Source organism: Debaryomyces hansenii (genome assembly GCF_000006445.2).
Source record: "Debaryomyces hansenii CBS767 chromosome E complete sequence".
NCBI lineage: Eukaryota > Fungi > Ascomycota > Pichiomycetes > Serinales > Debaryomycetaceae > Debaryomyces > Debaryomyces hansenii.
Window position 1 is genome coordinate 686,364 of NC_006047.2, and position 26,920 is coordinate 713,283.

At 36.3% G+C, this 26,920-nt stretch overlaps 12 protein-coding genes and 1 non-coding gene across 13 annotated transcripts; 6 read left to right on the forward strand and 7 right to left on the reverse strand. All coding sequences in view use genetic code 12, as the record gives it.

Moving 5' to 3' along the window:
- Positions 1 to 142: 142 nt before the first annotated feature.
- DEHA2E08756g (DEHA2E08756p) lies at positions 143 to 3,162 on the forward strand (the record flags this gene model as incomplete). The annotated part of the gene is made up of 2 exons (XM_459688.1): positions 143 to 144; positions 645 to 3,162. Coding segments are annotated over 2 exons (2,520 nt in total).
- A 453-nt stretch (positions 3,163 to 3,615) lies between these two features.
- Positions 3,616 to 3,981, forward strand: DEHA2E08778g (DEHA2E08778p; the record flags this gene model as incomplete). Its single annotated transcript, XM_459689.1, has 1 exon — positions 3,616 to 3,981. One exon carries the CDS (start codon positions 3,616 to 3,618, stop codon positions 3,979 to 3,981), a length of 366 nt encoding a protein of 121 aa, XP_459689.2.
- Positions 3,982 to 4,039: 58 nt separating this feature from the next.
- On the reverse strand, positions 4,040 to 5,440 carry DEHA2E08800g (DEHA2E08800p; the record flags this gene model as incomplete). The annotated part of the gene is made up of 1 exon (XM_459690.1): positions 4,040 to 5,440. One exon carries the CDS (start codon positions 5,438 to 5,440, stop codon positions 4,040 to 4,042), a length of 1,401 nt encoding a protein of 466 aa, XP_459690.2.
- Positions 5,441 to 5,716: 276 nt separating this feature from the next.
- Positions 5,717 to 7,714, reverse strand: DEHA2E08822g (DEHA2E08822p; the record flags this gene model as incomplete). Its single annotated transcript, XM_459691.1, has 1 exon — positions 5,717 to 7,714. The coding sequence occupies one exon, from the start codon at positions 7,712 to 7,714 to the stop codon at positions 5,717 to 5,719; it is 1,998 nt and encodes a 665-aa protein (XP_459691.2).
- A 659-nt stretch (positions 7,715 to 8,373) lies between these two features.
- On the reverse strand, positions 8,374 to 8,481 carry DEHA2E08844r. The gene is made up of 2 exons: positions 8,445 to 8,481; positions 8,374 to 8,410 (listed from the first exon to the last, which is right to left on the reverse strand). It is a non-coding gene; the product is annotated as a tRNA-Pro (tRNA).
- A 757-nt stretch (positions 8,482 to 9,238) lies between these two features.
- Positions 9,239 to 10,096, forward strand: DEHA2E08866g (DEHA2E08866p; the record flags this gene model as incomplete). Its single annotated transcript, XM_459692.1, has 1 exon — positions 9,239 to 10,096. The coding sequence occupies one exon, from the start codon at positions 9,239 to 9,241 to the stop codon at positions 10,094 to 10,096; it is 858 nt and encodes a 285-aa protein (XP_459692.1).
- A 1,492-nt stretch (positions 10,097 to 11,588) lies between these two features.
- DEHA2E08888g (DEHA2E08888p) lies at positions 11,589 to 13,472 on the forward strand (the record flags this gene model as incomplete). Its single annotated transcript, XM_002770401.1, has 1 exon — positions 11,589 to 13,472. One exon carries the CDS (start codon positions 11,589 to 11,591, stop codon positions 13,470 to 13,472), a length of 1,884 nt encoding a protein of 627 aa, XP_002770447.1.
- Positions 13,473 to 13,722: 250 nt separating this feature from the next.
- DEHA2E08910g (DEHA2E08910p) lies at positions 13,723 to 14,562 on the forward strand (the record flags this gene model as incomplete). Its single annotated transcript, XM_459695.1, has 1 exon — positions 13,723 to 14,562. The coding sequence occupies one exon, from the start codon at positions 13,723 to 13,725 to the stop codon at positions 14,560 to 14,562; it is 840 nt and encodes a 279-aa protein (XP_459695.1).
- A 627-nt stretch (positions 14,563 to 15,189) lies between these two features.
- On the reverse strand, positions 15,190 to 15,999 carry DEHA2E08932g (DEHA2E08932p; the record flags this gene model as incomplete). Its single annotated transcript, XM_459696.1, has 1 exon — positions 15,190 to 15,999. The coding sequence occupies one exon, from the start codon at positions 15,997 to 15,999 to the stop codon at positions 15,190 to 15,192; it is 810 nt and encodes a 269-aa protein (XP_459696.2).
- A 196-nt stretch (positions 16,000 to 16,195) lies between these two features.
- On the forward strand, positions 16,196 to 18,748 carry DEHA2E08954g (DEHA2E08954p; the record flags this gene model as incomplete). The annotated part of the gene is made up of 1 exon (XM_459697.1): positions 16,196 to 18,748. The coding sequence occupies one exon, from the start codon at positions 16,196 to 16,198 to the stop codon at positions 18,746 to 18,748; it is 2,553 nt and encodes an 850-aa protein (XP_459697.2).
- A 131-nt stretch (positions 18,749 to 18,879) lies between these two features.
- DEHA2E08976g (DEHA2E08976p) lies at positions 18,880 to 21,450 on the reverse strand (the record flags this gene model as incomplete). Its single annotated transcript, XM_459698.1, has 1 exon — positions 18,880 to 21,450. One exon carries the CDS (start codon positions 21,448 to 21,450, stop codon positions 18,880 to 18,882), a length of 2,571 nt encoding a protein of 856 aa, XP_459698.2.
- A 993-nt stretch (positions 21,451 to 22,443) lies between these two features.
- DEHA2E08998g (DEHA2E08998p) lies at positions 22,444 to 23,916 on the reverse strand (the record flags this gene model as incomplete). The annotated part of the gene is made up of 1 exon (XM_459699.1): positions 22,444 to 23,916. The coding sequence occupies one exon, from the start codon at positions 23,914 to 23,916 to the stop codon at positions 22,444 to 22,446; it is 1,473 nt and encodes a 490-aa protein (XP_459699.2).
- Positions 23,917 to 24,147: 231 nt separating this feature from the next.
- Positions 24,148 to 26,661, reverse strand: DEHA2E09020g (DEHA2E09020p; the record flags this gene model as incomplete). Its single annotated transcript, XM_002770402.1, has 1 exon — positions 24,148 to 26,661. One exon carries the CDS (start codon positions 26,659 to 26,661, stop codon positions 24,148 to 24,150), a length of 2,514 nt encoding a protein of 837 aa, XP_002770448.1.
- Positions 26,662 to 26,920: the final 259 nt, after the last annotated feature.

A 26,920-nucleotide genomic window follows, 5' to 3' on the forward strand; every position in this document is an offset into this window, starting at 1 on the left:
GATCCCAGTGATCTATGAATCATCTCAATTACAAAGTGGTTGCCATTTCAATGATTATAGCATCCTTTACATTACTTACAATATTTAGGATTCGTTATTCACCGTACTTAGAATTCATGTCTTTTAATGTTCATTAAGTTATATGTAAGTCAATTCCATTCCTTTTTACAAAATTTTATATTCTCTTTCTTTCTTTGATATCTCAACTTAAGGTTGACCACCCATTATTCTATATCGATGTACCTTGCTCTATCATAAGGTAGTTAGAACATCTATAGCCTGTGGTTATTGGTATACATCAAAGTTACCCGGCAGAAATTTTTCAGTTTCCATATGCAGTCCTAATTTCTGTCTGCTGAAGATCAAAAGTTTCTGAAAATTTGTTCGACTAGGTGAAGAAGAATAAAGAAAATATTCACAAGTTTTTAAATAATCAACTTGCTGTACAATTGGTCTTGAATTATTAAAGAATAACTCATATTTTGATTGCATTTAACTTTTTATTCTAAAAAAATTACCTAGAAACCATTTAAAAATCGCCTAGTACTTTAAAAGATGTCACAAACTTCATGGTATGTAATGCCTTTCGTATTGAATAGGACCAAAAACACACTTGTTTAGCATATATACTAACATTTAACTAGGAGTCGTAAAGCTCAACAATCTGAGTTCGGCAATGGACATATTGAATCGAACCAAGATAATTCTCAGCGAATTCAAAGTGAAAGTATGTCTCCATCTTTTGCAAATAGTAATCCAACTATTCCTCCCAATAAGGGTGGAAAGCGATACAATATGAACGAAGTATTTCAAGTTTGGTTTGAAAATAAAGACCAAATATTGGGCTCAAACGCAGAGTTACCGGTACAACATAATGAGAACTATAAGTTGAGCACGCCAGGACAGATTTACCATTTAGATTTACAACCGTCTGGTCCTACTAGTGGTGGTCAGGCAAACTATAATGGATCTACGTCTGAATTAATTGAGCCGTTAGAAAATTTGTCGACTACAGACGAAATGGATTTTGCATCGCAAATGAAGTCGCAGGGCCCACCTCCCGGCATGAATCATCCTAAATATGACCCTCAGCCTGATTATGAACAATCCTCAGGCCAACCGCAACTTACCATTTTGACTCCTGATAAGATTGAATGGTTTTATGTTGATCCAAGTGGAAATGAGCAAGGCCCATTCAATGGTGATATGATGCAAGAATGGTTAACTGATGGCTATTTAAATCTTGATTTGAAAATTAGAAGGAAAGAAGAGAGGAATTACCAGACCTTAAAGGAATTATGTGATAAGGTTCAAAACTACATTCAACCATTTAAAGTGCCTCTTCCTGATTTATCGAATGTCGGATCTAACGATGATCAAGCATCGTTTTCGGCGTCTGCAATGCACCCATCTCTGTCTCAGTTTCATCAATTTTTGTCAAGTGGACCTGGCAATCTTGGCGTAGGCAATATGAGATTAAATACTTCAATTAATCCGCAAAGCAATTTGTTTGGAAATGACTTTATGAATCATCACAATGACCCTTTTTCAAGTCCTTTAACTCCACTGGCAACTAATGCCTTCTCAAATTCAAATCAATTCGGTATTGATCCGATGAATTCGGGTATTGGGTTCAATCATTCTCAACCTTTGAGCAACCCATTACAACACATCAATAACATGCCTTCATTATTACTGCAACAAAACCCAGTATTATCTGGCGGCAATAGTGGTTGGGGAATTGATCATCAAAAGCGTATGGGAAGCACTCCAGGTACTCCGGTATCGGTTGCTCCTGTACTTCCTTCGCAGATGTCTCAAGCACCTATGTCCCCATGGTTATCTGGAGTTCAATCTCTGTCTCGTGTTAATTCTCCGTTTGTTCCTTCGTCAGCTTTAGCCGGAAGTGAAAAGCAAGGTGGCAGTGAACAACCATCCCCAAATCAAGATCCAAGCAACCAGCATGATCCAGTTTTAGATGGTATTCATACATCCGTCGTAACAGACATTTTGAACGATGGCGAAGAGGATTTGGCTGAACCTGTAGTTGAACAGCCAAAATTAAAACAAAAACAACAAAAACAACAAAAACAACAGAATACGACTTTAATACAAGAAGACAAGAAGAATGATGAAAATAAGGCACCATATCAATCTCAACCAGAAACTCAACAGGCTCCCGAATCGAAAGCTGGCGTCGGCTCATCAACGATGCGTGTTGAGTCTCTTGTACAAGAGGATAATGAACCAAAATCTACAAATGCTCAACCAAAACTTGCTCCTTGGGCATCGGTCACTTCTACTAATCAAGATTCTAACACCAAGCCTGCATTAACTTTAAAGGAGATTCAAACGTTTGAAGCAGAAAAGGTTAAAGAACAAAAACAAATAGAAGCCGCTATCAAAAGTGAACAACTTGCCAAAGCAAAACTTGAAGAAAGAGTCGTTGAAGAAAAACCAAGTCTCCCGAAGACTTCAAACTGGGGTATTAATGCTAATTCTAAGCCAGTTGTGACAAAGAAAACTTTGGCTGAAATCCAAAGGGAAGAATTCGAGGCTGCCAAAGCCAAGGCTAAGGTTACCAATGTCTCACCTGTTGTGTCCGCAGCACCTAAGTCCTCCTTTGCTACCGCATTAGCCAATTCGGTTCCTAAGGATGACAGTCCTTGGACTGTAGTAACTCCTAAAAAACCGCTTGTTAAAAAACCATCTCAACCAACAATCCCAACGACCACTACGCCTGCTTCAAAAGCAAATCCACAATTATTGCGTTCCGTATCTGCTATAAAGCCTACCAAATCAACAGCAAACAATATGGCGTTGAAAGAGGAGTTCCTAATCTGGGCTAGATCCTCCATGACAAATTTATATCCTACAGTTTCGAAAGACGACTTATTAGACATTTTCACTACTTTACCTCTGAACAATGATTCTTCACAATTAATTTCAGAAACTATATATAGCTCATCCGCTACAATGGATGGAAGAAGGTTTGCTCAAGAATTCTTAAAGAGAAGACAAAAGGTAGAACAACAAATTGGAGCTCAAGACGAAGTATCCTGGGGTTCTGCTATTATATCTAGTGCTGATAAGGTTTCAACTATCGATGAAGAAGGATGGAGTACTAGTGTCAAATCTAAGAAGAAAGGCAAGAAATTCTAAAACATTTAGTTAGCTAAATAAAAATCATAAATTTGTGTTGAGTAATCCTGAATTGCGTAGATTTTTATATTAAGTATTACGCTCGACTATATAAAAATATCAGAATTGATAATATTAAACTAAACTAATCAAATATTCCATTTAAAATGAATTGTTTTTTCAAAAGCTTTTTACAATTATCTTGTGTCATAGCAATCTTAGCAGTAGTAATAAATTATGCCGGTTCCTATAATTTAGGTTTAATTTTTGATGGTTCCTGGTGGAGAGCTTTACGGGATGAATTCATTCATTCCTTGCAAGTTATACAACAACATCAGAATTCTGCTATACGTTGAGTATAACAGAGACATTATTATCCTTTTTTTTCGGTGTTAAATGTTATGACCTTAATTACAGATTTGTAATTCCAGTTATTTTATGATGTTGACCCAACCCTCCGCTATTTAATTTATCATGCGTAAGTCAAATTTCATACAGAAAATCGTTGATAATCCGTTGATTCAGATATTGCTCAAGGCCTCATTGATGGTGTCCTGGTGTTATCAAGGTTGTTCAGAATTGGATAAATTATTTCGTTTATATGATACTCTTTTAGATCTGAATAATAATAATCTCTCCGAGTATTTTCAAAGTAGAACACTAGTATATTATATGACACTACGTGATAAATTCATTGATTATTTCTCATATAGGCAGATTAAAAAGACTTTGCATTTTCGAAGTATTATCAATATAATACAAGTTTTTAGCTGTGTTGAATACCATTCGCTACAGATTACCATAGGTCGATTAAATTACCCATATATTTATATACTATAAGAGAAACGCTTTTACTAGCCAAAAGAAATCACCTTCTGATTGCATTTTGTTACGTAAATCAGTCATAACTAACATTACTTAAGATATCCGAAACCAAAGATAGGTTTTCTTTTGGCACCATGATAATCGCAGATTGAGCCATTGATAAATAATTCATTTCGAATGGATAGTCAGTCCGAGCCGCTAATTTAACCCCATTAATGATTCTGCTGGCGAGACCTGCAACAATACCAGTTGAATCCAACGGCAATTTATATAAATCAACAGTAATCGGGATAATAACATCTTGAATCGAGCCAATGATGTTTTTTGAACTGAAGCCCATCAGTGATCTCCTTCTAGGTGATTTGGGTAAAAGAAGAGAGACCTCATTAACTGATGTTCTAGTTATAGAGAAGTATTCAGGAATGGTACCAGACGAAATGTTTTTAGCAGTTTTCAAAATTGTATTCTTGACTTCACCGGGTCTTGCTCCTGTAAGTAAAAGATGGATGTTACTATTAATTCTTGGCTGAATATTGGTCTGCTTCAATAATTGGAATGCTTTATACTCAAGATTAATCGCTTCGACTTCAGGTGATATGTCAACATCTTCCAGTTCGCTATCATCATCTATTTGGTTGACAATGTAACTATTTGAAATGTCGGAAAATTCAAAATTTTGTTTCGATAAAATAGCAATAACCTTTTCTTTTAAATTATAGGGTATTAAAACAATGTTGCTAAAGTGGCTGGATAAGAAAAATAACGAAATATCATTTTCTGATAATGGTTTGGTTAATTCTAGAATCTGCGAACTATTATCAAAACTTCCATCACTGTCAATGAGTAAGCTTAAAAAAAACTCGTCTATTAACTTTACCTTATCATAGTTCAACTGTTGACATAAATTCAATGGCTCTTCAAATAACTTTTTCATTAAGTGACTCGAACAGATAACAGTACACTCGATAGGGGTAAATGCAATGTGAAAAAAATAATTGTCGTCGTGCTTTTCATTTTCAATCCCTTTATCTTCGCCGCCTATACTTTCACTGCCGATACTTTCATCGGAGGAATTAAAAGTATCTCGCTGAGGATCAGCTTTACTCGAATTATCAACCTGTAAACCACTCTTCTCTAAATACCCACTTGAAGACATAAGCAACATGGATTCATTTCTGCGACTAGAACGCTTAGTGGATTTCGGTATACACCAACTGGATGAAAGACCCGTAATTATCTGTTGGATCATATCATCGTCGCATTCTTCATATTCTTCCTTTCTATCAACCTCATCTGCTTCATCTTCACCTTCTTCGGTCGAAAAGTCCGACTCGTAGCCAGCATTGAATCTATTTACCTTTAGTGATTCATAATGTAGCAATCGTAGTATAGGACTAGCAAATATCCAACAGTTCTCTCGTGGGATGGATAGAATAGATAACTCGGTAGGGTTTAAATGTGCTTGGGTATGCATGATTATGCTCAATTGAAACTGTATTCGTCAGGAAATGTCTATAACCACACTCCTAAAGATTAAAATGGTGATTGCCAAGTAATACGAAGACTACACATTACACATAAATTTTTCATTTATTTAATTTATTTAGTTCCCAAATGCTTTGAAAGAGTCATCTCATTAAAACCGGTACTCTTTAGATTACAGTGTGATCGGCACGTGCGTATAATACATAAAACGGTCGTAATTGATTCACAATAGATAGGAAAACCAATCCCATTTTATCTGCACAATTCAAATCTCAGATAAATTCTCCCGTTCATAAAACGTTTCCCATAGTTCGATGGCTTCCTTTTGCGATTCTATTGAACTTTCGATAAATATCTCAACACTGTTTCTGAAATCATCGATTTTTTCAAACTCGAATCTTTCAAGTTCTGATTTTATTGTTTCACTAATCAAATTGAACTTCTTTTCAAATGTTTGCACCTTTGCTCTCAATTTGTCGACTTCAAAATTTAAATTACCGGCTTTATCGTTTTGCACTTTAAATTTTTTGTTTAGTTTGTTTAACTGAGCTTGTTTCTTAATGTAGTCCTGATTGAAATTATAATATTGTTGATAAATTTTTGATCTCGATTCAAATACATATTTGATCGACCCAATGATTCTTAAATATTCCTCTATTGTAAATCCCAAAGTTAATTGATCCTGCAAATTTATGCGGTCGAGGTTTTCCTTTAATTTTAACTGTACATCACTAAAGGAACTCAACAAATCGGTAGTAATTTTCAGGATCTCCAAGCTTGCTAGCTCATCGATGGTCAACGATATTTCGTCTACTAATCCAGCCATCTCTTGCCTCTGATTGTTTATCAACTCGATTGATTTATAGAAGACTCTTAAATTATGCTCTAGGCTCTCAATATATTCTTTCTTTTGGATAAAATATTCATCGGGTTCTTCGATCTTTTGCGACATTGAGAATATTGAACTCATGAACCCACCGGTATTGTTACCAACAGTAACCGGAGCGGAATCTGTATTAGATGTATTACTATCATTATCCAAAAATTCGTCATTTTGTAATGAAGCCCCCGAGCCACTCAATTTTTCTCTTTCCTTGGACTCATTGCCAAAATCTTCGCTCACCAAAAACATTATAAAATCAGGGTCCTCCTGTAATGAAGGGCTATGACTAATTTTGCTCAACATCTTTTCTAAGGATAATCTTCTATTCTCGATAAAATTCTCGTTAAATCTTCCAATGTAAGTTTGTTTCGTTGGAGGTGGGGGAATTATCTTACCAGGATGATTATTTTGTAATTGATGGTATATCCACCGGAAGTCTTTGTAACGCCTGGAAACTATAAAGGTATCGGTGCCATGTGGCAATAGTTGAGAATCTGGTTTCTTGTTCTTAGTTTTGATGGAATATACAATATGAGCATTAGTAATATCCCCTACTTTCATTGGGTCCCCGACCGATATTTCCAAACTTGATGGCACATTCACAGTATGAGCAACATTTGAGTCATCATTGGAAGCTGATTTTTGGCTAGACTGATCTATTTTGTGGGGCGATTCATTTTTGGTACCACTATCTATATCGTATAAGGGTGCGTCGAGCTGCTGAACCAAGAGATCCTTATTATTGCTATTCTGACTATCACCATTACTACTTGATGGGGCGGGTTCTTTGTCAATCCCTCTGTCAGTCGGCTCTCCCAATGGGCCCAATGGTTCCTTTGTGTTGTTTTCATTGCCAAGGTGTTGAACGATAGTCTTGGAACTAAACTTACGTAGTCTTGTAGGCTTGTATTTACTCGTCTTCAAATTAGACACCCTTTTTGGAGAAACTGGTTGCTCATTAGATACAGAGGTAGAAGGTTTTATCGGACTATCTTTCTCGTTGAAAAGCGATTCTGACGTATTGATACGTTCGGGCGATTTTATAAACGATTCTAGTTGATTCTCTTCTGATCCGTGCGTGAGCTCCGATAACAACTTGTGTTTGTGATCATTTCTTTCATCCTTTTCTAACTCATCTCTTTGTTCATCTACCGGGTTACTATATCCATGGCGTGGAGTTTGAGGGTTTTGTACTTCGTCCTCTTCTTCTTCGTCTTCTTCCTCATCATCTTCTTCGTCGTCCTCGCTATCATCTACCGATAATTCGCTAAATTGGTTGCTTAATGGGGGAACGGATGAACTGGTGGCACTATATGTGTATTCTGAATGAGGCGATATCACATCGTCCCAATGCGATGCTGTGAGATCTTCGTGATCCATATTCAAATGATTGATTATGCTGGGTTGTTATAATGGTGCAACGTTATGAAATAATTGAATTAAGTTGATAACTCGATCCTGCACGAAAGCCCCCACAAAAACTGCCACAAAGTCCCACAAGTCTCTTAGTCTAACTAAAACGATGTTAAAAGAGATTCAAGTCTGGATAAAAATGTAGATTAGTAAGAGGTTGTATGAGTCTTGCCACCAAGTAGCCACTGTCCATTTGGGTCCATATTAATACTCAGTAAATTTGTTAAAATGGTATTTTACGGAATGATTGCGAAATTATGTAAATAATACAAATAGGTTCTACGAACACAAATATTAAACCGACATTCTAATGGGAATTTGCTACTGTAACGGCTGTTTAAAGATAATACAATATTTCATCTCCTACTCAAGACTGCAACCATCTCTACTTACTATACCGTTGAATGGATATAAAATCGGTCTGCTATAAATACACAATCGCTCCTCAACCATGACGCACGTCGTAAGATGAAAATTTCTCAACAAATGCCCGTATTACGTCTTAATAACTACATTTATCCTTTATGCTATATGTCTTGGATCTCACAACGCCGATTGAAAAGAAAACTTACGCGGGCCGCAAAACAGAGGAAAAAAGATTCTCCTGTGCGCAAATAAAAAAAATCGGGGCGAGCTGGGAATTGAACCCAGGGCCTCTCGCATGCTTGTAGTTATCAATTTAGTCTCCTAAATCGTCGCCCAAAGCGAGAATCATACCACTAGACCACACGCCCGTCTGTTGAGGTGTGTTTTCCAGTCTGCAAATATATCCTGACCGCTTAGGAATAAGTTTTTCCGCTAGCTCCGATCCATGCCAAAAGAAATTTTCGCCAAATGCCCCTGCTGCATTTTTTTATTCATATGACGACATCGATCGTTGGATATAATTCCACGTTTACAATGTATCCTACTCTCGCAACCATACAAACTCACCTATTTCCAGATGGGTAGCCGTAAACATGGTTGTAGGCCTACAGTTCCACGTTAGTCCTTACCGCTTGTCGAACCCTGTCCTCCACACCCTATTTATTCTTGGGGTACGTCATAAACCCAGGCGGATGTATTGTGTAATATGTGTAGATGACCTTACCAATATTAACATTCATTATCGGAATGTTTTCACTATGTAAAGTTCGGAATGTTTAGTGGTGAAATTTGAGAAGGCGGCCAATAATGTACTACTACCTCAACCGTTACAGCCATAATATCTGGCACAAATGCATAGTCGACGCGCGATTCTGTAATTATCTCTTCTAATTTTTCAAGTTGGTCATCTATGCATATCACTATTGTTCTCAACCATCTAAATCGCTATTTTGATTTGAACAGAGTGTATAAACGTTGTTTCTTTTTTTAAAATTTTCCGATGGATACCAACCTGCCTGAGGAGCTAGTGAAGATCTGCAAAATATAAATACTGGCACGAATCGTGTAGTAACGAGTGAATTTTTTTAAGATATAGATAATCTTATCCATTATATTAGCATAGAAATGACAGTTGAACAAGTTCAAGGCGCACAATCAGTTTGTAACAAGGACATCGGTACCTTACCAGCCCAATTCCCAACTTTACCAGATTCAGTTCTCGAATTATTTTTGTTGACTGGTAAGTCAGCAGTCGTGACTGGTGGTATCAGTGGTATTGGATTCTGTATCTCGGAAGGTTACTGCCAAGCCGGATTAGCCAAATTGGCCATTATTGACTACGCTGAAAACCAATTAGTTTTGGAAAAGTTACAACAAAAGTACCCAAAGACTCAAATTAACTTCTACAACTGTGACGTCAGAAAGGCTGAACAAGTCAAAAACGTTATTGAACAAATCCACTCTGACTTCACCGAGGTTGACATTTTTGTCGCTAATGCCGGTATTGCTTGGACTTCTGGTGCTATGATCGACCAAGACGACGACGACGAATGGCACAATGTCATGAACGTCGACTTGAACGGTGTTTACTACTGTGCCAAGCACATTGGTAGAGTTTTCAGACAACAAGGTAGAGGTTCGTTAGTTATGACAGCTTCCATGTCTGCACACATTGTCAATGTTCCACAATTACAAGCCGCTTACAACGCCGCCAAGGCCGGTGTTTTGCACTTAGGTAAGTCTTTAGCTGCTGAATGGGCTCCATTTGCTAGAGTTAACACCGTTTCTCCAGGTTATATTGCAACTGAGTTATCTGACTTCGTTCCAGATGACATCAAGAACGTTTGGTACTCCATGACTCCAAAGGGTAGACAGGGTTTACCAAGAGAATTGGTTGGTGCTTACTTATACTTAGGTTCTGATGCATCTTCTTTCACAACTGGTACAGACATCATTGTTGACGGTGGTTACTGTTCGCTCTGATTAATTTTTGTACAATAGATTTTTATTTTATTTATTTTTCCATCATATATTAAATAATTATAGACAACTTAATATTAAAACACAAATTGTAGCTAACGATTGGCTTTGGTTCTAGTCTATCTCGGCTGATTATCAAGAATAAAGTGATCTCTACACTAATATATATGCCTTTAGATTTGCCTGGAACAATATGCAGGTCTTGAATTGAAATGGGTCCCAAAAGCAGTTAGTACTCTTAACGAGGATTAACGGGTATTTCTTTTACAATCATGCTTCATATTTTGATATGAGGGCATTAATGGAAAGTGCTCATGCTTTCAAATTTACAAATAGAGGCGATAAAAATAGGCCTTTTAGTAATATGGGAACATGATGAATAATAAAAATAAAGACTAAATAGAATATTGCAAAATTGTTGTAGAAGAAGTTACAAATGTATTGGCCGGGAATCATCGATTTTTATAATACCTTTATTTTCACATGGGCAGAACAATGTCGGGTTGCAAAAAAATTATCCTGGAGCTATTCAGAGTTGATAATAGCAGACTAGAAATATTCATTAAAAAAGGAAACCTGGATCCGAGTATTGCATCCCTGTCCGTGAGCAAAACTTTCTCTTAAAATGAAACATAAAAGATGTAGGCCACTACAGAAGAGAATGAGAAGCAATCATACAATTCGCGGCCTGTTGCAACTGACACTCGCTACAAAGAAGATAATTAATGAAAAGTTTGTTGCAAAATTCTATGACTCAGAATGGCCAAACAGATACTCGTCAATTATAAATGTAACGACAAGGAGACATTACAGCCGTGTTATTGATAACCAACGATGTATTTAGCATATATGATTCAGAATTGAACAAACTTCTCTATCCCCCCACAAAAGCAGTAGGATACCTGAAAGTCACTGTTGATCAGTACTATCTCACTGACTACTTCAACACGTTTCAGTATATAGATACCATTTCCTTACAGAATGGCGTTAATTGTATTAAAGAACCAAGGAACATTGGAAGTAAGTCACGGGCATGGAACCAAGGGGATATAGAAGAAGGAATTATACTTTGCGCAAAAGCCGGAAATGTGTATATTCATGATTTTGCATTTCCGTCTGGATAAATGAATGGAATACCTAGAATCTCATACCCAAAACTTAATAGATGTATTTGGTATCAATAAGAGGTAAAAATCCATACCCAGAAAACCCTAATCTATTATGCTAAACACAGAAAATTTTTTCGAGTATATAGATCGAATTTCAAATTGTTTTATATATTTTGCAGGAAACTTATCGTAGTTATAAGACGGGACGGGTTACAAAGGTTCTTTCAATATACCGGAGACCAAGTAAAGTCTATTGAAAAAGTACTTCTATAGGAGGAAATTGCTGTTTACTTATTATACAGGAATATTTCATATTACTAATATGGGGTTTTTTTATTAACTTTTCGTTAATAGTGATTATTACTTTTCTTCATTCTAATCTGATAATGTTACGTAGATATTTTGGTACATCAGCTACTAGATTCCAAACTATTGGAAACATCAAAGGAACTCAATTGAATGCAACCAAATACTTGTCAAAGGACTACCATGTTATTGACCATCAGTATGATTGTCTTGTCGTGGGTGCCGGGGGTGCTGGGTTAAGAGCAGCATACGGATTATCGGAGGCCGGGTATAAAACTGCTTGTATTTCGAAGTTATTTCCAACTAGATCACACACGGTTGCAGCTCAGGGGGGTATAAATGCTGCGTTGGGTAATATGCATAAGGATGACTGGCATTGGCACATGTATGATACCGTGAAGGGATCAGATTGGTTGGGAGATCAAGATGCTATCCATTACATGACCAAGGAAGCCCCTGCCTCGATCTACGAATTAGAAAACTATGGTGTTCCATTCTCCAGAAACGAAGAAGGCAGAATCTACCAAAGAGCATTTGGTGGACAAGCGAAAGAATTCGGTAAGGGAGGACAAGCATACAGGACTTGTGCTGTTGCAGACAGAACTGGACATTCATTATTGCACACATTATACGGGCAATCCTTGAGAAACGATACCCATTTCTTTATTGAATTTTTTGCCATGGATTTGATGATGCAGGACGGTGAATGTATTGGTGTTATCGCGTATAACCAAGAGGACGGTACAATTCATAGGTTCCAAGCGCACAAGACAATTATTGCTACCGGTGGTTACGGAAGAACCTATTTCTCATGCACATCAGCACATACGTGTACCGGTGACGGTTTCGCTATGGTCTCTAGAGCTGGCTTACCATTAGAAGACATGGAATTCGTCCAATTCCACCCATCTGGTATTTACGGCTCTGGCTGTTTGATCACTGAAGGTGCAAGAGGTGAAGGTGGGTTCTTGCTTAATTCCGAAGGTGAAAGATTTATGGAACGTTATGCTCCACACGCTAAAGACTTGGCATCAAGAGATGTGGTTTCTCGTGCCATGACTTTGGAAATAAACGAGGGCAGAGGTGTCGGTAAGGAAAAGGATCACATCTACTTGCAATTGTCTCACTTGCCTCCGTCTGTATTGAAGGAAAGATTACCAGGTATTTCTGAAACTGCGCATATTTTCGCGGGGGTTGATGTCACCAAGGAGCCAATTCCAATTTTGCCTACCGTCCACTACAATATGGGTGGTATTCCAACTAACTATAAGACGGAAGTTTTGAAGAAGGGTGCTGACGGAAAGGATGAAATTGTCCCAGGATTGTTCGCTTGTGGTGAAGCTGCATGTGCCTCCGTCCACGGTGCCAACAGATTGGGTGCAAACTCATTATTGGACTTGGTTGTGTTCGGAAGAGCCGTCGGTCACACTATCAGCGAGCAATTGACTCCTGGTACACCTTTCAAGCCATTGGATGAGCACATGGGTAAGGAATCGATCGAAAACTTGCACCATTTGAGAACAGCCGACGGTAGCCAGACGACCGCCTCTATCAGAGCAGAAATGCAGAAAACTATGCAAAAAGGATGTGCTGTCTTCAGAACACAAGACTTATTGGACCAATGTGTCGAAGACATCGACAAGATCGACAAGACCTTCGAACACGTGAAGACTACCGACAGATCGATGATCTGGAACTCGGACTTGGTCGAAACAATGGAATTGCAAAATTTGTTGACCTGCGCTACCCAGACCGCATATTCAGCTGCTGCTAGAAAGGAATCAAGAGGTGCCCACGCAAGAGATGATTATCCAAACAGAGATGATGAAAACTGGCGTAAGCACACCTTGTCCTACCAGAAAAACTTCGGTGATAAGGTTGAATTGGATTACAGAGATGTTGTTAGAACAACCTTGGATGAAAGCGACTGTAAGCCCGTGCCTCCAGCAGTTCGTGTTTACTAATTGCGGTAACCATTACGTAGCATATAAGTAGTTATACATTAATATGTATGTACAGTTATATAGGAACGAATTTTCCGGTCGTGGCCGGGTCATTTTGACTACGTCATTGTAGCAATTATCAGCTCGTATCCCGGTGGTATATAAAGAGTGTTAAATCTTCGATTTTCCATACTCCGGTTAAATTTCTTATTCCAGTTTATAAATAGGGAACTAATAACTACTAGTACTACTACAAATTAAAAAACCAAAAATGTCACACCCAACATCAGTTATCAATGAGGAATTAGGACCTTTACCAACCAAGGCCCCACAACTTTCCAAAAACGTTAATGATTTGTTCTCCTTAAAGGGAAAAGTAGCTTCTGTCACTGGATCTTCCGGTGGTATTGGTTGGGCTGTTGCTGAAGCATATGCTCAAGCAGGAGCAGACGTTGCTGTTTGGTACAATTCTAAGAATGCAGACGCTAAGGCTGAATACTTAACCAAGACCTACGGAGTGAAATCCAAGGCATACAAGTGTAATATTTCGGACCCAGAAGATGTGGAAAAGGTGATCGGACAAATTGAGAAGGATTTCGGCACTATTGACGTTTTTGTCGCTAATGCTGGTGTGCCATGGACCGAGGGCAGAAGTATTGAAGCGGATGGGTACGATGCGTGGAAAAAGATTGTAGATTTGGACTTGAGTGGAGTTTACTACTGCGCTAAGACTGTCGGCAAGATTTTCAAGAAGCACGGAAAGGGTTCTCTTGTGTTAACAGCATCAATGTCTGGCCACATTGTGAATGTTCCACAAATGCAAGCTCCATACAACGCTGCTAAGGCGGGTGTATTGCACTTGGGTAAGTCCTTAGCTATCGAATGGGCTCCATTCGCTAGAGTTAACACCATTTCTCCAGGTTACATTGCTACAGAGATTTCCGATTTTGTTCCTGCCGAAGTCAAGGCTAAATGGTGGCAATTGATCCCATTAGGAAGAGAAGCACTTGCTCAAGAGTTGGTTGGTGCTTACTTATATTTTGCATCCGATGCTTCTACTTACACGACTGGCTCGGACTTATTGGTTGATGGTGGTTACTCCGCCCCATAGATGATCTATTAGAAATGTATATATGTAATGTATAATTGCTTTAGACAATAAATGCACAGTCATCATCATTATTTTTTGTAGTTTAGGGATTCGTGGCTTTTTTCCTAATTAGTCACCGGTTCCGTATGGGTTGGGTTCTGAAATACAGCAGTGTACATTTATCTATACATGACAATCGATATCACCGTTATTTTTTCATCTCCTTGTCACCTTACATATCATGTCACCTTATATGTCATTGTACTATTCGATATCAACTTAGGAATTAAGTCAGGTGGAATTGACTTCTTCTAATGATCCGTATATATCTCGTAAAATCCATTTCACGGGAAACACAAGCGGGTCAAAAATAGATAAGTCGGAACAATTATCGCTCAAACGAAGCAATAGATCCGAGAATATATATCGACAGCTGAAGTATCAGAAACATGTGTATATTCCAAACATTAGACGTATTTACCCGTGTGATTATGATTAGATACTTACTATGGCCACTTTTCACGTGGATTTACAATTATAAAGGTATATGTTGAAATTGTATGAAGACTAGTGAAAATTGACAAGAAAAGAAAATGAAAGCAAGTAAAGAAGGATATGAATTGAAAATAATGCTAATATATACAAATATCAAAATATAACATCATCTTCGGTTTCCTTCAATAGGTCTTGTTCACCATGTGCCTTGACATCCAAATCTGCGACTTCCTTTCTGACCGCGGTTTCATCTATTTGTTGCAGTGTTTTGGCTTTACTTTCTGCTTCCTCTGCTTCCTCTGTTTCCGCAATGGCTGCAGCTTCTTGCTTCTTTTCTTGGACTTTTTTCAACCGGTAGAATTCTTCTCTGTCCAATTCATCTAATTCTGAATTAATATAACTGATAGTATTTTCGGTTCTAGGAATAATAACATGCTCAATCGCGTTGACTCTTCTATTGGTGACTTTAATAACCTCATCCAAGATTATAAATGCGGTTTGCAACGACGCCAATTCAACCAAAGTTTCCACTGCCTTGGTGTACACCATTTTGGCCTTCTGGACCTGTTGACCACCTCTACCCAAACCAGTCATCTTGAAATCATTAATATCTTCATTGATATGACTTTCAAATGTTGGCAAGTAGACACCTGAAACATTTTCCTGCTTGGCTTTGACTTGAAATCTGGCATTCTGTACAGACTCTTGAACCAGGTATGAGATATTATCACCAGTGGCATATTGTACTTCTGCTAATGAGAAAGCTGCAGTTTGCATCACTCTACCCATCTTTCTTTTTGCGTCATCGATTCTCTGGGTGATGTCTCTGAATCTTTTAGTCAATGCTTCAGATTTTCTCTTCAAAAGGGAATGTCCTTGCTGAGCACCCTTCAATTTTCCCTTCATTAACCCTAAAGTCATACGAGTAGGGAACACTTGTTCTCTGTTTCCAGCACCAGACATTATCAAATGTTATATCTACTACGTAACTTTTCAATTGATTATTTAAGGTAACCTATCAAGTTAATTAAGGAGAAATCTAAATTCACAATTTGGAAGAAACAAACAGTTTTGTGTAATTTGTGAATTTTGTTAGGAATACTTGATAAGAAGAGATGCTAAGAAGTGAGAAAGAGGCCATAGAAGATAAAACTACAGCATGTCAGGATCAGTATGGGATATAGAAGGACTACTTTGTGAAGACGATATTCCATACGAACAAGAGGTAGCAAAAAATCCTAATAATTTATCAAATTGGTTAAGATATTATAGATTTAAATCATCGACATCATCATGTACATTTCAAAATAGAGTATTCATTCTAGAAAGGGCAGTTAAACAATTACCAAGGTCATACAAGTTATGGATGATTTATATTGACGTAGTTTTACAGGAAGTACAGACTTCAGTCAGCTATAAGAGTAAATCCGAAATTCTTCTGGTTAACATGGTATTCGAAAGGTCGCTACAATTACTCAATAGAGCACCGATATTATGGATCAAATATCTAGAATTTCTAGTTGAGACACAGCCTTACGAAATAACATTGCTAAGAAGAAAATTCAACGAATGTTTGTATAATTTGCCAATAAGTCAACATCATTTAATTTGGCCATTATATATACGATTTGCGGATGATGTTGGAGGAATGACAGGAGTCAAGGTTTACTTGAAATATTTGCAGTATGCCAACCCTGAATCGCTTCAGGGATTGAATAATGAGCAGGAGGGCGAGCTTGGAATAACTATAGATGATATAATTTCGAAGTTGGTGGAATTTGGTGATGTTAAAGAGGCATCTAAACTATTTCAGCACATTTTACAACATACTGACAAGTTTATTGGCTTATCGAAGTCACCATTGCAGTTGTGGATCGAGTATATTGACTTGTTAGTAAATTCCGTCTCAAAAAATAAGCGAAGTACAGTGAATTATAATGAATTTGACTATTTCTTTGAGAAATTAATCAAGGATGGATTGCAGAAATTTCCAGACCAAATAGGTAAGTTTTACTTGAAATTGACTTTTTATTTTATCAAACGTAAAAACCTTTTTAAAGCTAGATATTATTTTGATGAAGGTTTGAAAACATGTGTTTCAGTTAAGGATTTTACTATGATATTTGATTCATATACCGAATTTGAGGAAAACATTTTAACAAATATGAGTGAAAAGCTTGAAAAATTAGGTGAAGATTCAGACTTGAATAATGAGTTGGATTTAAGAATGAATGTTTTCGAAAAATTAATAAATGACAGACCATATTTATTGAACGACATGATGCTAAGACAAGATGTGAATAATTTGGATGAATGGTTTAAAAAAATAGTGCTCTACAAGAAAGATAGCGATATCAATATGATGCTAGATACTTATGCAGCGGCATTGAGGACCATTAATCCTTTGAAAGCTCACTCGTTGGCTAACAAAAAGGAAAACACATTACCCAACCTATGGATTAATTATGCAAATGTTTATGCCTCACAGAATGATGTTAAGACAGCGAACCTTATATTCTCCAAATCTGTAAAATCTCAATTTCAATCTCCTGATGATCTTGCTACTTTATATATTGAGTGGTGTGAGCTTTTTGTAAAGCATAATGATGACAAGAAAGCAATTGAAATTGTTGAGGATATATGTACTTCGGAACGTGGTAAATTTGATTACAACGATTCTTCGATTGATATACATATAAGAGTTCAAAAGTCTATCAAATTGTGGTCTTTTTATTTGGATTTGTTAGAGTCAATGATAGAGAACAATAATCAGATTGATGAGATAGAGAAGGTAATTAATGCATATAATATAACAATTGATCTCAAGATTGCTACTCCTTTAACTATAATTAATTTCGCTAACTTTTTGGAGGAATGGAACTTCTATGAACGGTCATTTTCCGCGTATGAAATGGGATTGAAGATTTTCAAAGATTCCAAAATAAAATTCGAAATTTGGAACATATATCTTTCGAAAATAATAAAGCATGAGTTAAATATAGAGAGAATAAGAGATTTATTTGAGCAATGCTTGAATGAATCCTCCATTGAAGGCTATAATGGATGCCCTGCAAACTTATGCAAACCCGTTTACTTGCTATACTCTCAATACGAACAAAGTAAAGGGTGGTTTACTAAATCAGTTAAGATCTTACAACAAGGGTTGAGTAAATTGGATGATGGTTATAATCAAGAATTTTATACCAAGGCAGAAAAGGATACTATACTAAGGGACAAGTTTGATATTTATCAAGTCTTAATCAGTAAAATACTCAAACTTAATGACCATAATGAGACTAGAAAGATTTATGAGCAATCACTCAAAGACAACCAACTAACATTACCTAATTTGATTCAGTTAACCATGGAATTTATCAACTTTGAGACTGAATTAATGGAATTTAATCGGGTTAGATCGTTATTTAAATATGTGTGTCAATTATCTAACCCTCAAAGTCCTTTGATAGAACCAATTTGGCATAATTGGGAAACATTTGAACTAAATCATGGCAATGAAGCTACATTTAAAGATATGCTAAGATTCAAAAGAAAGATTGTCACAGAGTTTGAAAAGGATATTATTTTGAAGAATTCGTTAAACCCAATGGGTTTTGTAAAGTCGTCTCAAGGACCGAAGGTATCATCTATTGCCATATCTGCACCAAAAGAAGAAAATAATCCCGATTCTATAGACTTAGATATGGATATGTAACACTATGTACAATATGAATTTATATTTCTAAAAGACTAATAAATATTTGAACTAAAACCTATATATACCAAACCCAGTTATAACCGTAATACAAGAAAAAAAAAGATAATCATGATATAGCATAATTAGATTTAAAATTTTTTGAAAGCGTCCTTCCATTTATCAACAAAGCAATCTAAATTAGCAGATTGATCAGCACTGTTATTTAATTTGATTGACCTATTCAATTTAACTAATTCACTATAATTGTTCCAGTTTATGTGATAGTATTGGAAGATAATCATAAGGAAACTTTGAAAGACCTTTAAATTATTCTTACTTTTTGTCTTCTTAGAATGTGCATATACTATGATCAATTGAAGAAACTTCAAAGTTAGATTATAAGCAGACGAATTCAATGCATTTTGTATACTCAACTCACTGATCTGATCGATTGAGTTTGTTTTTGAGGAATTGTTAGAGTCACCTCCATTGGTTTTTGGGCTCGTAAATGAAAATTGCCCAGACTGGCTAACAACCGGGGTGGAAGGAGCAGATAAACTTAAGGGTAATTTATCATTGATTTGAATAAGCATTTCAAAGAAATGAATTGAATTCAAATTTTCAAATTCTTTCAAATTGTTAAACTTGTATAAGAATTTGTATAGAATGTTTGACGAAGAGAAATTATTAACATTCGTCCAAGCTCCCAATGACTTATTTAACTCTTTCAAAAATTGACTATCTAAAACTTCATGGTTAACTAATTCAATCAATACGTAAATTTCTTGCATTGTATTTTCATTCTGGAACAAGATTAAAAAGAATGGAATCAAGAAAATTTCATCCTGCTTTCGTAAGCCGCTCTCAGATAATGACTTAATATAAAGCAAATATTTAAAGTCAGTCTTAAAATCATCCAAGCTGAAATTAACTTCAGAATTTTCATTAAATTCTTTCATAATCGAATCATAAAGTGGTCTTTGCAATATCAAATCAATGAGATTTTTAAATTCGATATCCTTATTAACTTTAATCGAATCAGATAGGTTACTATATTTGTTTTTCGATGCCTCGAAGGAGTTTTTTAAGTTTGTAATGCTCTGTTCATTATCTTGAGATAGCGCGTTCATAAAAAACTCGTACCTAAATTTATCAGGGCAATTGGATTCCCACGATAATTTTCTAACCATAGCCTTATCACTCGTTAACTTCTTGTTGCATTCTTTCTTATTACTCATCATTAACTTAAACCATTGTTGTTGTTGATTAACCATTGACTCACTAACTCTCTTCCTTGATTCATTGAATATTTTCGTATTATTCTCGTAATTATTTAAAACCCGTTGAAATTCTTTATTGTGCTTTGATTTATCAGTAGTAGTTTTTGGAGGAAGATTAATCGGCCTCGTTTGATCCAAGCAGTTTATTTTCTCAGGTGAAATTAAGTTTATATCTTCGATAGAAGACTGTGATTTAATAAAGGTTGGGAGTTTATACAACATATTCTGTTCTCTGGTCATTTTCTTTAACTTTGAAACTGATTCCGATCTTTGATTGTAAAAGTTTGAAATATTCTGGGAAATTTTACTATCGTTATCAGTACCGAAGGAAAATGAATTTTCACTTTCTTCCAATATGCTGTCATCTGAAATATCAGTTCTTATAATAGAGCTGCAAGATATATCAGAGGTTGAGTTTAATCTTCCAGGCAAGGGACAAGGTTTCATTTCAGTTGAACTATTGACATTATATTTGCTATCATCAGTTACTAAATCGTGTCGAGATAAATACTTCGAAGAATTATTATTGATGTACAATTCAGCATGATTTTTAATAACTGGAACATTGAAAATATCAAGGTCATTAGCTAGTATGTCATCGTCATCGTCATTTTCATCATAAAGCTTTTTACGTAGCTGCTGTCTTTCTTTTGTTTCTTTCGCATTAAGGAATTTCGTTTTTGCTCTTTGTAATGATGTGGCTGACTTCATTGTTTGAAGCTTCGGTGGTCTTTGTTTGATGATATTTGTCGTGGATGATGCTTTCAACCTCGGTCTAACAACTTGACTTGTAGATGGTGACTGATTATATGATAGATCAGAGTTTGAATCCATACTTTGATTCTTCAAAGTAAGCGTTGATAGAGATGAGTTAATCTGGTCGTTGCTTTCATCCTCATTTTCATTTTCTTCATTAATTTTATCATTAGTTTTATCATTAGATTCGCTAGCAGGATTACTAGTGTTTGCACTAGAATTTGCACTGGAATTATTATTAGCACCATACAGATTATGAGATGGTGACTGACTTGGGGAGATAAGGGAGTTACTAGTCAATGAACTCAACCTTGAATCTGGCACATCAAATTGTGACGAATTAGCCAGCGACGTCTCGTCGGAATAATTGGATTGCAACGATAGTATAGATTCTCCAGACTTAGGTCTATTTGCGACATTAACTGTACCCGTATGTTTTTGTTTCGGATTGCTTCCAGTCAAGTTAATTGAGCTGTTACTCATTTTTTGGATGTAGTAATCGCCAGGCCTTTTAGAGTCATTTAAAGTAAGTAATGAACTTAACGACCCAACTCTCCTTGGAGGATAAACTGACGGAAACGTCTTATTACCACTCATGCCGTTACCTGACACATTTCTGCCGATAGATATATCATAATAGTTATTATCATTCAAAGAAGATTGTGAATGATTTGCGTGATTCATATTACCAATTAGGTCAGGGCTTTACAAAAGGATAATCAAAAATACGTCCCTAAATCAACAGTTATTCGAAAATACTGTTCTTTTTGGTTGTAAGTTCAATTTAATGTTTTGATACTTGGATCAAACTACCACGTAGTGTTCGAAAAGCGAGTGAATAAGCGATAGATATTCAAAAACTTGCACAATTTTTGATTTGTTTCAAAGAATAATCAACTAGTATACAAAACCTTTCAAACAGGTATTTTAACTAGGCTTAATCAGAGAACCTTTTACTATATCTTTAAGACTAAGGCAATTTAATCCTCCGTAAACAAAGCAACAGTTGTAAGTGAAAACGAGCTGGTTAACACACGAACAATAACAATGCGGTGAATGCACGTCAAATTTAACCCAGCCAGCTAAATAATTGCAAATTGAATTGATTTTACTACCTCTAGACGAAAGTTCTAAGCTCCAATAAACCAAAGTAAGATATACGACAAGGCGACGCTTGTATGAATATCTAGATACAATTTTGGTTACAGGTTATGTATGAAATTGTGTAGAATTATGAGGTGGTAAAGGTACATATGAGATATTTTATCACGAATAAAGAGGGAAATTTCAACAACCGCATAGTAAAGTAACAATCCTCTATAATAATTAGTCTAAGCCATCTATGAGTCGCTAATATATTTGTTACGTAATACCATTCAGCAATGTGTATTTTTAGTGAGAATCAAGTTAGTTTTGACATATTATTTTTTACATCCATGCCACATCCTTACACCATAATGTGTATTAATCTCTGGCATTACAATGACTTCGGACATATTATGATATATTATGCGTACTGAAGACTGGTAGCTTCAAGGTAGGTTAGAAAAGTATCACGAACGCTATGACACTTACTCCGTAGGATTATAGAGTATAAATAGTCTTGTATTATGTTAAAAGAGTAATGTAGAATAAGATGGGAAATAATTTAAAATCGAATATGCAGCTAATCTAAAATCAAAGACTTCTAACATTATCTACCCAATCAGTGGTACTCATTTGCGAAAGTCTTGATAATGCTCTGGCAAAAGCAAATTTTTCTTCATCATTTGCAAACATCGAGGCCTTCTTTGCTATGCTCTTATCAAAACCATGCTTGACAACCAACTCATCGTCCTGGAAGGTCTCTTCTTTGCCCATATCTTGTTGCTTCTTATACAACAGGAAGTTGTCCTTCATCAAATTTTCAGGCTCTACAAATAAATCCTTAAATGGTGCAGCACAAGTTACAGCCAATCTTCCGTGAACATCATACACCGCATCCAAAAATATAATGAATCGTCTAACTTTATCTCTGACATCTATACTTAAGTAAGGAATATCAGATATTATAAAAGACTGGAATGCATTAGCCATGGTCAAATAATCACCTGCGGCCATTGGACTTCCACACAATTCTTCAAATGTATATTGAGCAACATAAGGAAAAGAACTTTTAGGAACGTTTAACTTTCTGCCCCAAACCAGTAAGGAGAAATCTGTGTGTACCTCCTTATTGTCATTTTCATTATTGAAGTATTCGTACCACTGCTCAATGTGCTTTTTGCAGTTAGCTTGATGGACTTTAGACATATATTTCACACCTGGCTTTGGGAAACAATATACAGAAGAAACTGGTCTAGGGAGCTTTCTGTAATCTGTAGGCGAATTCAAGTAAATAACTCTAGTTTGTCTCTTGATTTGCTGAATACAAGGTATAAATGACACTCTTTGGATCCCATTCATATATAAATCATCTGGAGCTCTATTAGAGGTAGCAAATAATATGACACCATAATCCGGACTTAACAATAACATCATTAATCTTCTCAACAACATTGCATCTGCAACATCTGTGACTTGAAATTCATCAAAACAAAGAATTGTTGATTCCTGGGCAATTTCCGCGGCTAATAACGGTATAACGTCTAATTCTTCGTGATTGTGCTCTAACTTAAGCAGATGCGATCTCTTGTGCAAATGTTGCATGAATTGATGAAAATGGAGTCTTCTTTTGCTTAAATGTTCGGGAATCGTAACGTAAAATAAATCCATCAACATAGTTTTCCCACATCCAACATCTCCATAAAGATATATACCTTTCATCTCATGTTCAGGTGGTAAACCTGACGATTTATTATTACTTGAATTACTAAAAAACGTTCCGATTATTTTTCGTAAACCAATTTTCGGTTTCAAATCACGTATAGTGGGTGTCTCTACTTTTGGTGGCGTATAATCTGCTAACCTGTCATGCAATTTGGATAAACTAGTAATGATCTTTCTTTGATATGGGTCATCATTCAACCTTCCTTCTTCCACCTTGGAATCGTACGCTTCTAATGGAGACTGTAAGCTCAACGTATTTGAATAATGAAAAAGATTACGAGGGATATATGACAATGATTTGAGTCGACTGTAATTAAGCCTTCCATGAACGAGCGAATACATTATTTGTTCATATATATCTTTAATGTTCCAAAGTTCTATAATATGTCCTTGAAAACAATCTCCGGAAGAAGACTTTTTGCTGGGGTAACATCGCGAAAACCACACTTACAGATTTTCAATACTTATATATAGGAACTTCGAATGACGAATAAAACATCTAGCAAGGCTTCAATAGTACAGATTATATCATTAAATGAAGGATATATATACATATATAAGGGGCTACGAACCTCAGTGTTTAGCAAGATTCATGTCACTCATGGTAAATAATAAATCATCATCATCATCATCATCATCTTCACCAATATTTGGGGGGTTGGTAGAAGATTTAAGACTTCTTGAATTGGTGTTAGATTTAGGCGCATTAGCAAGCTTGTTGGTAAGGTACAATTTTAGACTATCGTCTTGATCACGATTATCCGCTGTATTGTTTGCATAGTCATCATCATCATCATCGAACACACTTTCGTAATGAATTTGACGGCGATCATTATAGATGGAAGGGGTAGTAGCCAAACCGGAAATTACACCCGATTCGTTATTTGTCTTATGTAAACACGAATGAATGGGTGTAGTCGAGGTTACCGGGGATGATACTAACTTATTCGTAATTGGGGATTTCAAGAATGTAGTGTTGCTGTTAGTCGAATAATCAAAGCTATTCTTTCGCGAAGATGGAGTACCAGAATCTCTAGCAAGATTATCATCATTTCCACTGGTGCTACTATTTTCTCTCAATTTGGAATTAATTGAGGGCAAGTGTGAATTATCGTAGGAACCTGAAGGTAACGAAGGGGGAGGAGAGTGTATAGAATGCGACGATTTCCTACTTGATGGCCTGCTTCCGCTAAGTTGGTTATGGTGTAAGATTAGACTGGCACTCACACTGTCACTTAATTGCTGATGCTGGTTCTTTAGCATTTGGAATTTATTCAAAGCATCTATCTGACTGTTTGAACCCTGGTTATACGAAATCTTAGAATCATTATTTGAATTGTAGCCTGAAAACCTGAGGTCAGATTTGCTGTCGATCATCCGGACGAAATCACCTATGTCATCATCTATGTAGAGTCCACTCATTGGGGCATCCGATGAAGCCAGTCCTGCACTTGTAGCTAAAAGCGACGTGTCATTCATGTTACCAGATGGCAAACTGCTTTGACGACCACTTGTATTTGAAAATCTCCTGCTAGCTCGGGATCCAAAGGATGATGAGAATCTTGGAGTGTTGGAAGTATTGTCTGGATTAGAAAACCCAAGTAAGTTATCATTATCATGGGCCAAATTAGACCCATGAGATGAGGAAACCGAACGAGGGAATGTTGAATTGTATTGATTATTAGAATTATTATTCGCAATAGGGATATTTGCAGTAGTGTTGGTTGAGGAAGTGCTACTCCTAGGATTTCTCAACATAGCTGCCAATGAAGCATTAGACGCAGACTTGTTGCTCGTAATTGACACCTTTCTCTCTAAGGAAGATCCTCCAAAATTCGTCGTTGCTGGTGGAGATGTACTGATAGACCCAACCTTGAATGGATTTATAGTTGGACGCTGTGATACAATCGGTGTTGTATTTGCCGATGGCTTATTATGCGATGGAGAATCTTCCGTCACTGTTTGGGGACCTGATGAACATGGTGAAAGTGACATAGAAGCATTATTTGATATAGAGAATTTCTTACGCGAGCCACTTATATGTTTAGCATCTTGTTCGAACGATTCATCTGGCTCTTCCGATTGTAAATGTTCTTGGCTACTTTCAACGTCTGCATGATGCAGCTCATCATCTTCAGGTTCATTCACTTTTTCATTGGTAGTCGAATCTCTGTCAATTTTTAATTCTTCCTTAAACTCAATTTCAACTGGAGTGATTTCAGAATCTTTGTCATTATCATCAATATTAACGAAGTGAGTGGATAATAATTCTTCATTATCATGAATAGAAAATTCATGATGGTTCCTATAAGCGATTGAAATCTTAAGCGTACCTAAAGTGGTCTGTATAGGCAAGAAATGTTTATGGCTCATATGTGATTCAGTAGTTAACATTTGATGTGGGATAATTGATTTCGAAAGACCGATCCTACCTTTTGAGCTAATAGGTTGTTTACCATCAAGAATCTTACACCCTATATTTAGATTCGACTTATTTAAGTTCTTTTTCAATTTGAAAGTCGGCATAAGCCTTGTGTACCCATATAGACTTCGAAACAAAATGATTGCCTGTTTGTATATCAATGGCAATTCATCTACTATAGTTCCAGAAACAGTATTCGCATCAAACTCAATAAGCCATCTCTCTAGTACAACTTCATGCTTTTTTGAACCTCCCTTCGCCACTGTCCATGGGTTACCATTATCATCCCGTAATATCACAGTTTGTATCGCCGTCAATTGTCTTAAATCCAAGTATACCTCGATAATCATCGGAGGCATCTGGGACACGTCATTTATATTCTTCCATAACTTAAGCTCTTCTTTGGGTAAGTTATCATTATACATATGCAAATTAAACCATTTGTTGATTTTTGAGCTTACATTATGACCTCCAACATCACCTCCTACCTTGAGCTGTTCCTCTTTATTATGACTTTCTGACTGGATCCTTGATTGTAGAACTATCTGAACAGACTTACTGAAAAAGTTCTGAATTACCTGTGTTAACTTGGCATTCTGCTTTTTAACAAAAGGATCGATCTGACTCTTATCAGAAGATAAGTCATTCTGCCCGGGTGAAACCATTCTGTCTTTAACAAAATTAACTCCTTAGAGTTTATGTGGATCAGATATCAATTTCCAATTACAATATAGTATTTATACTAGCCTTTAGTATTGATTGTGTTATGTAAGTAATTAAACGTTTAAGGAGCAGTAAGACATGCGGTGTAATTCGATGCTCTCATTCAAATATTCGAAAGAGTCCCAAATAAATCAATTATAAACTTATTATTTGCCCGATCAATCGATTTGATTAGTTTGTTATATTATACACAAAGTATAT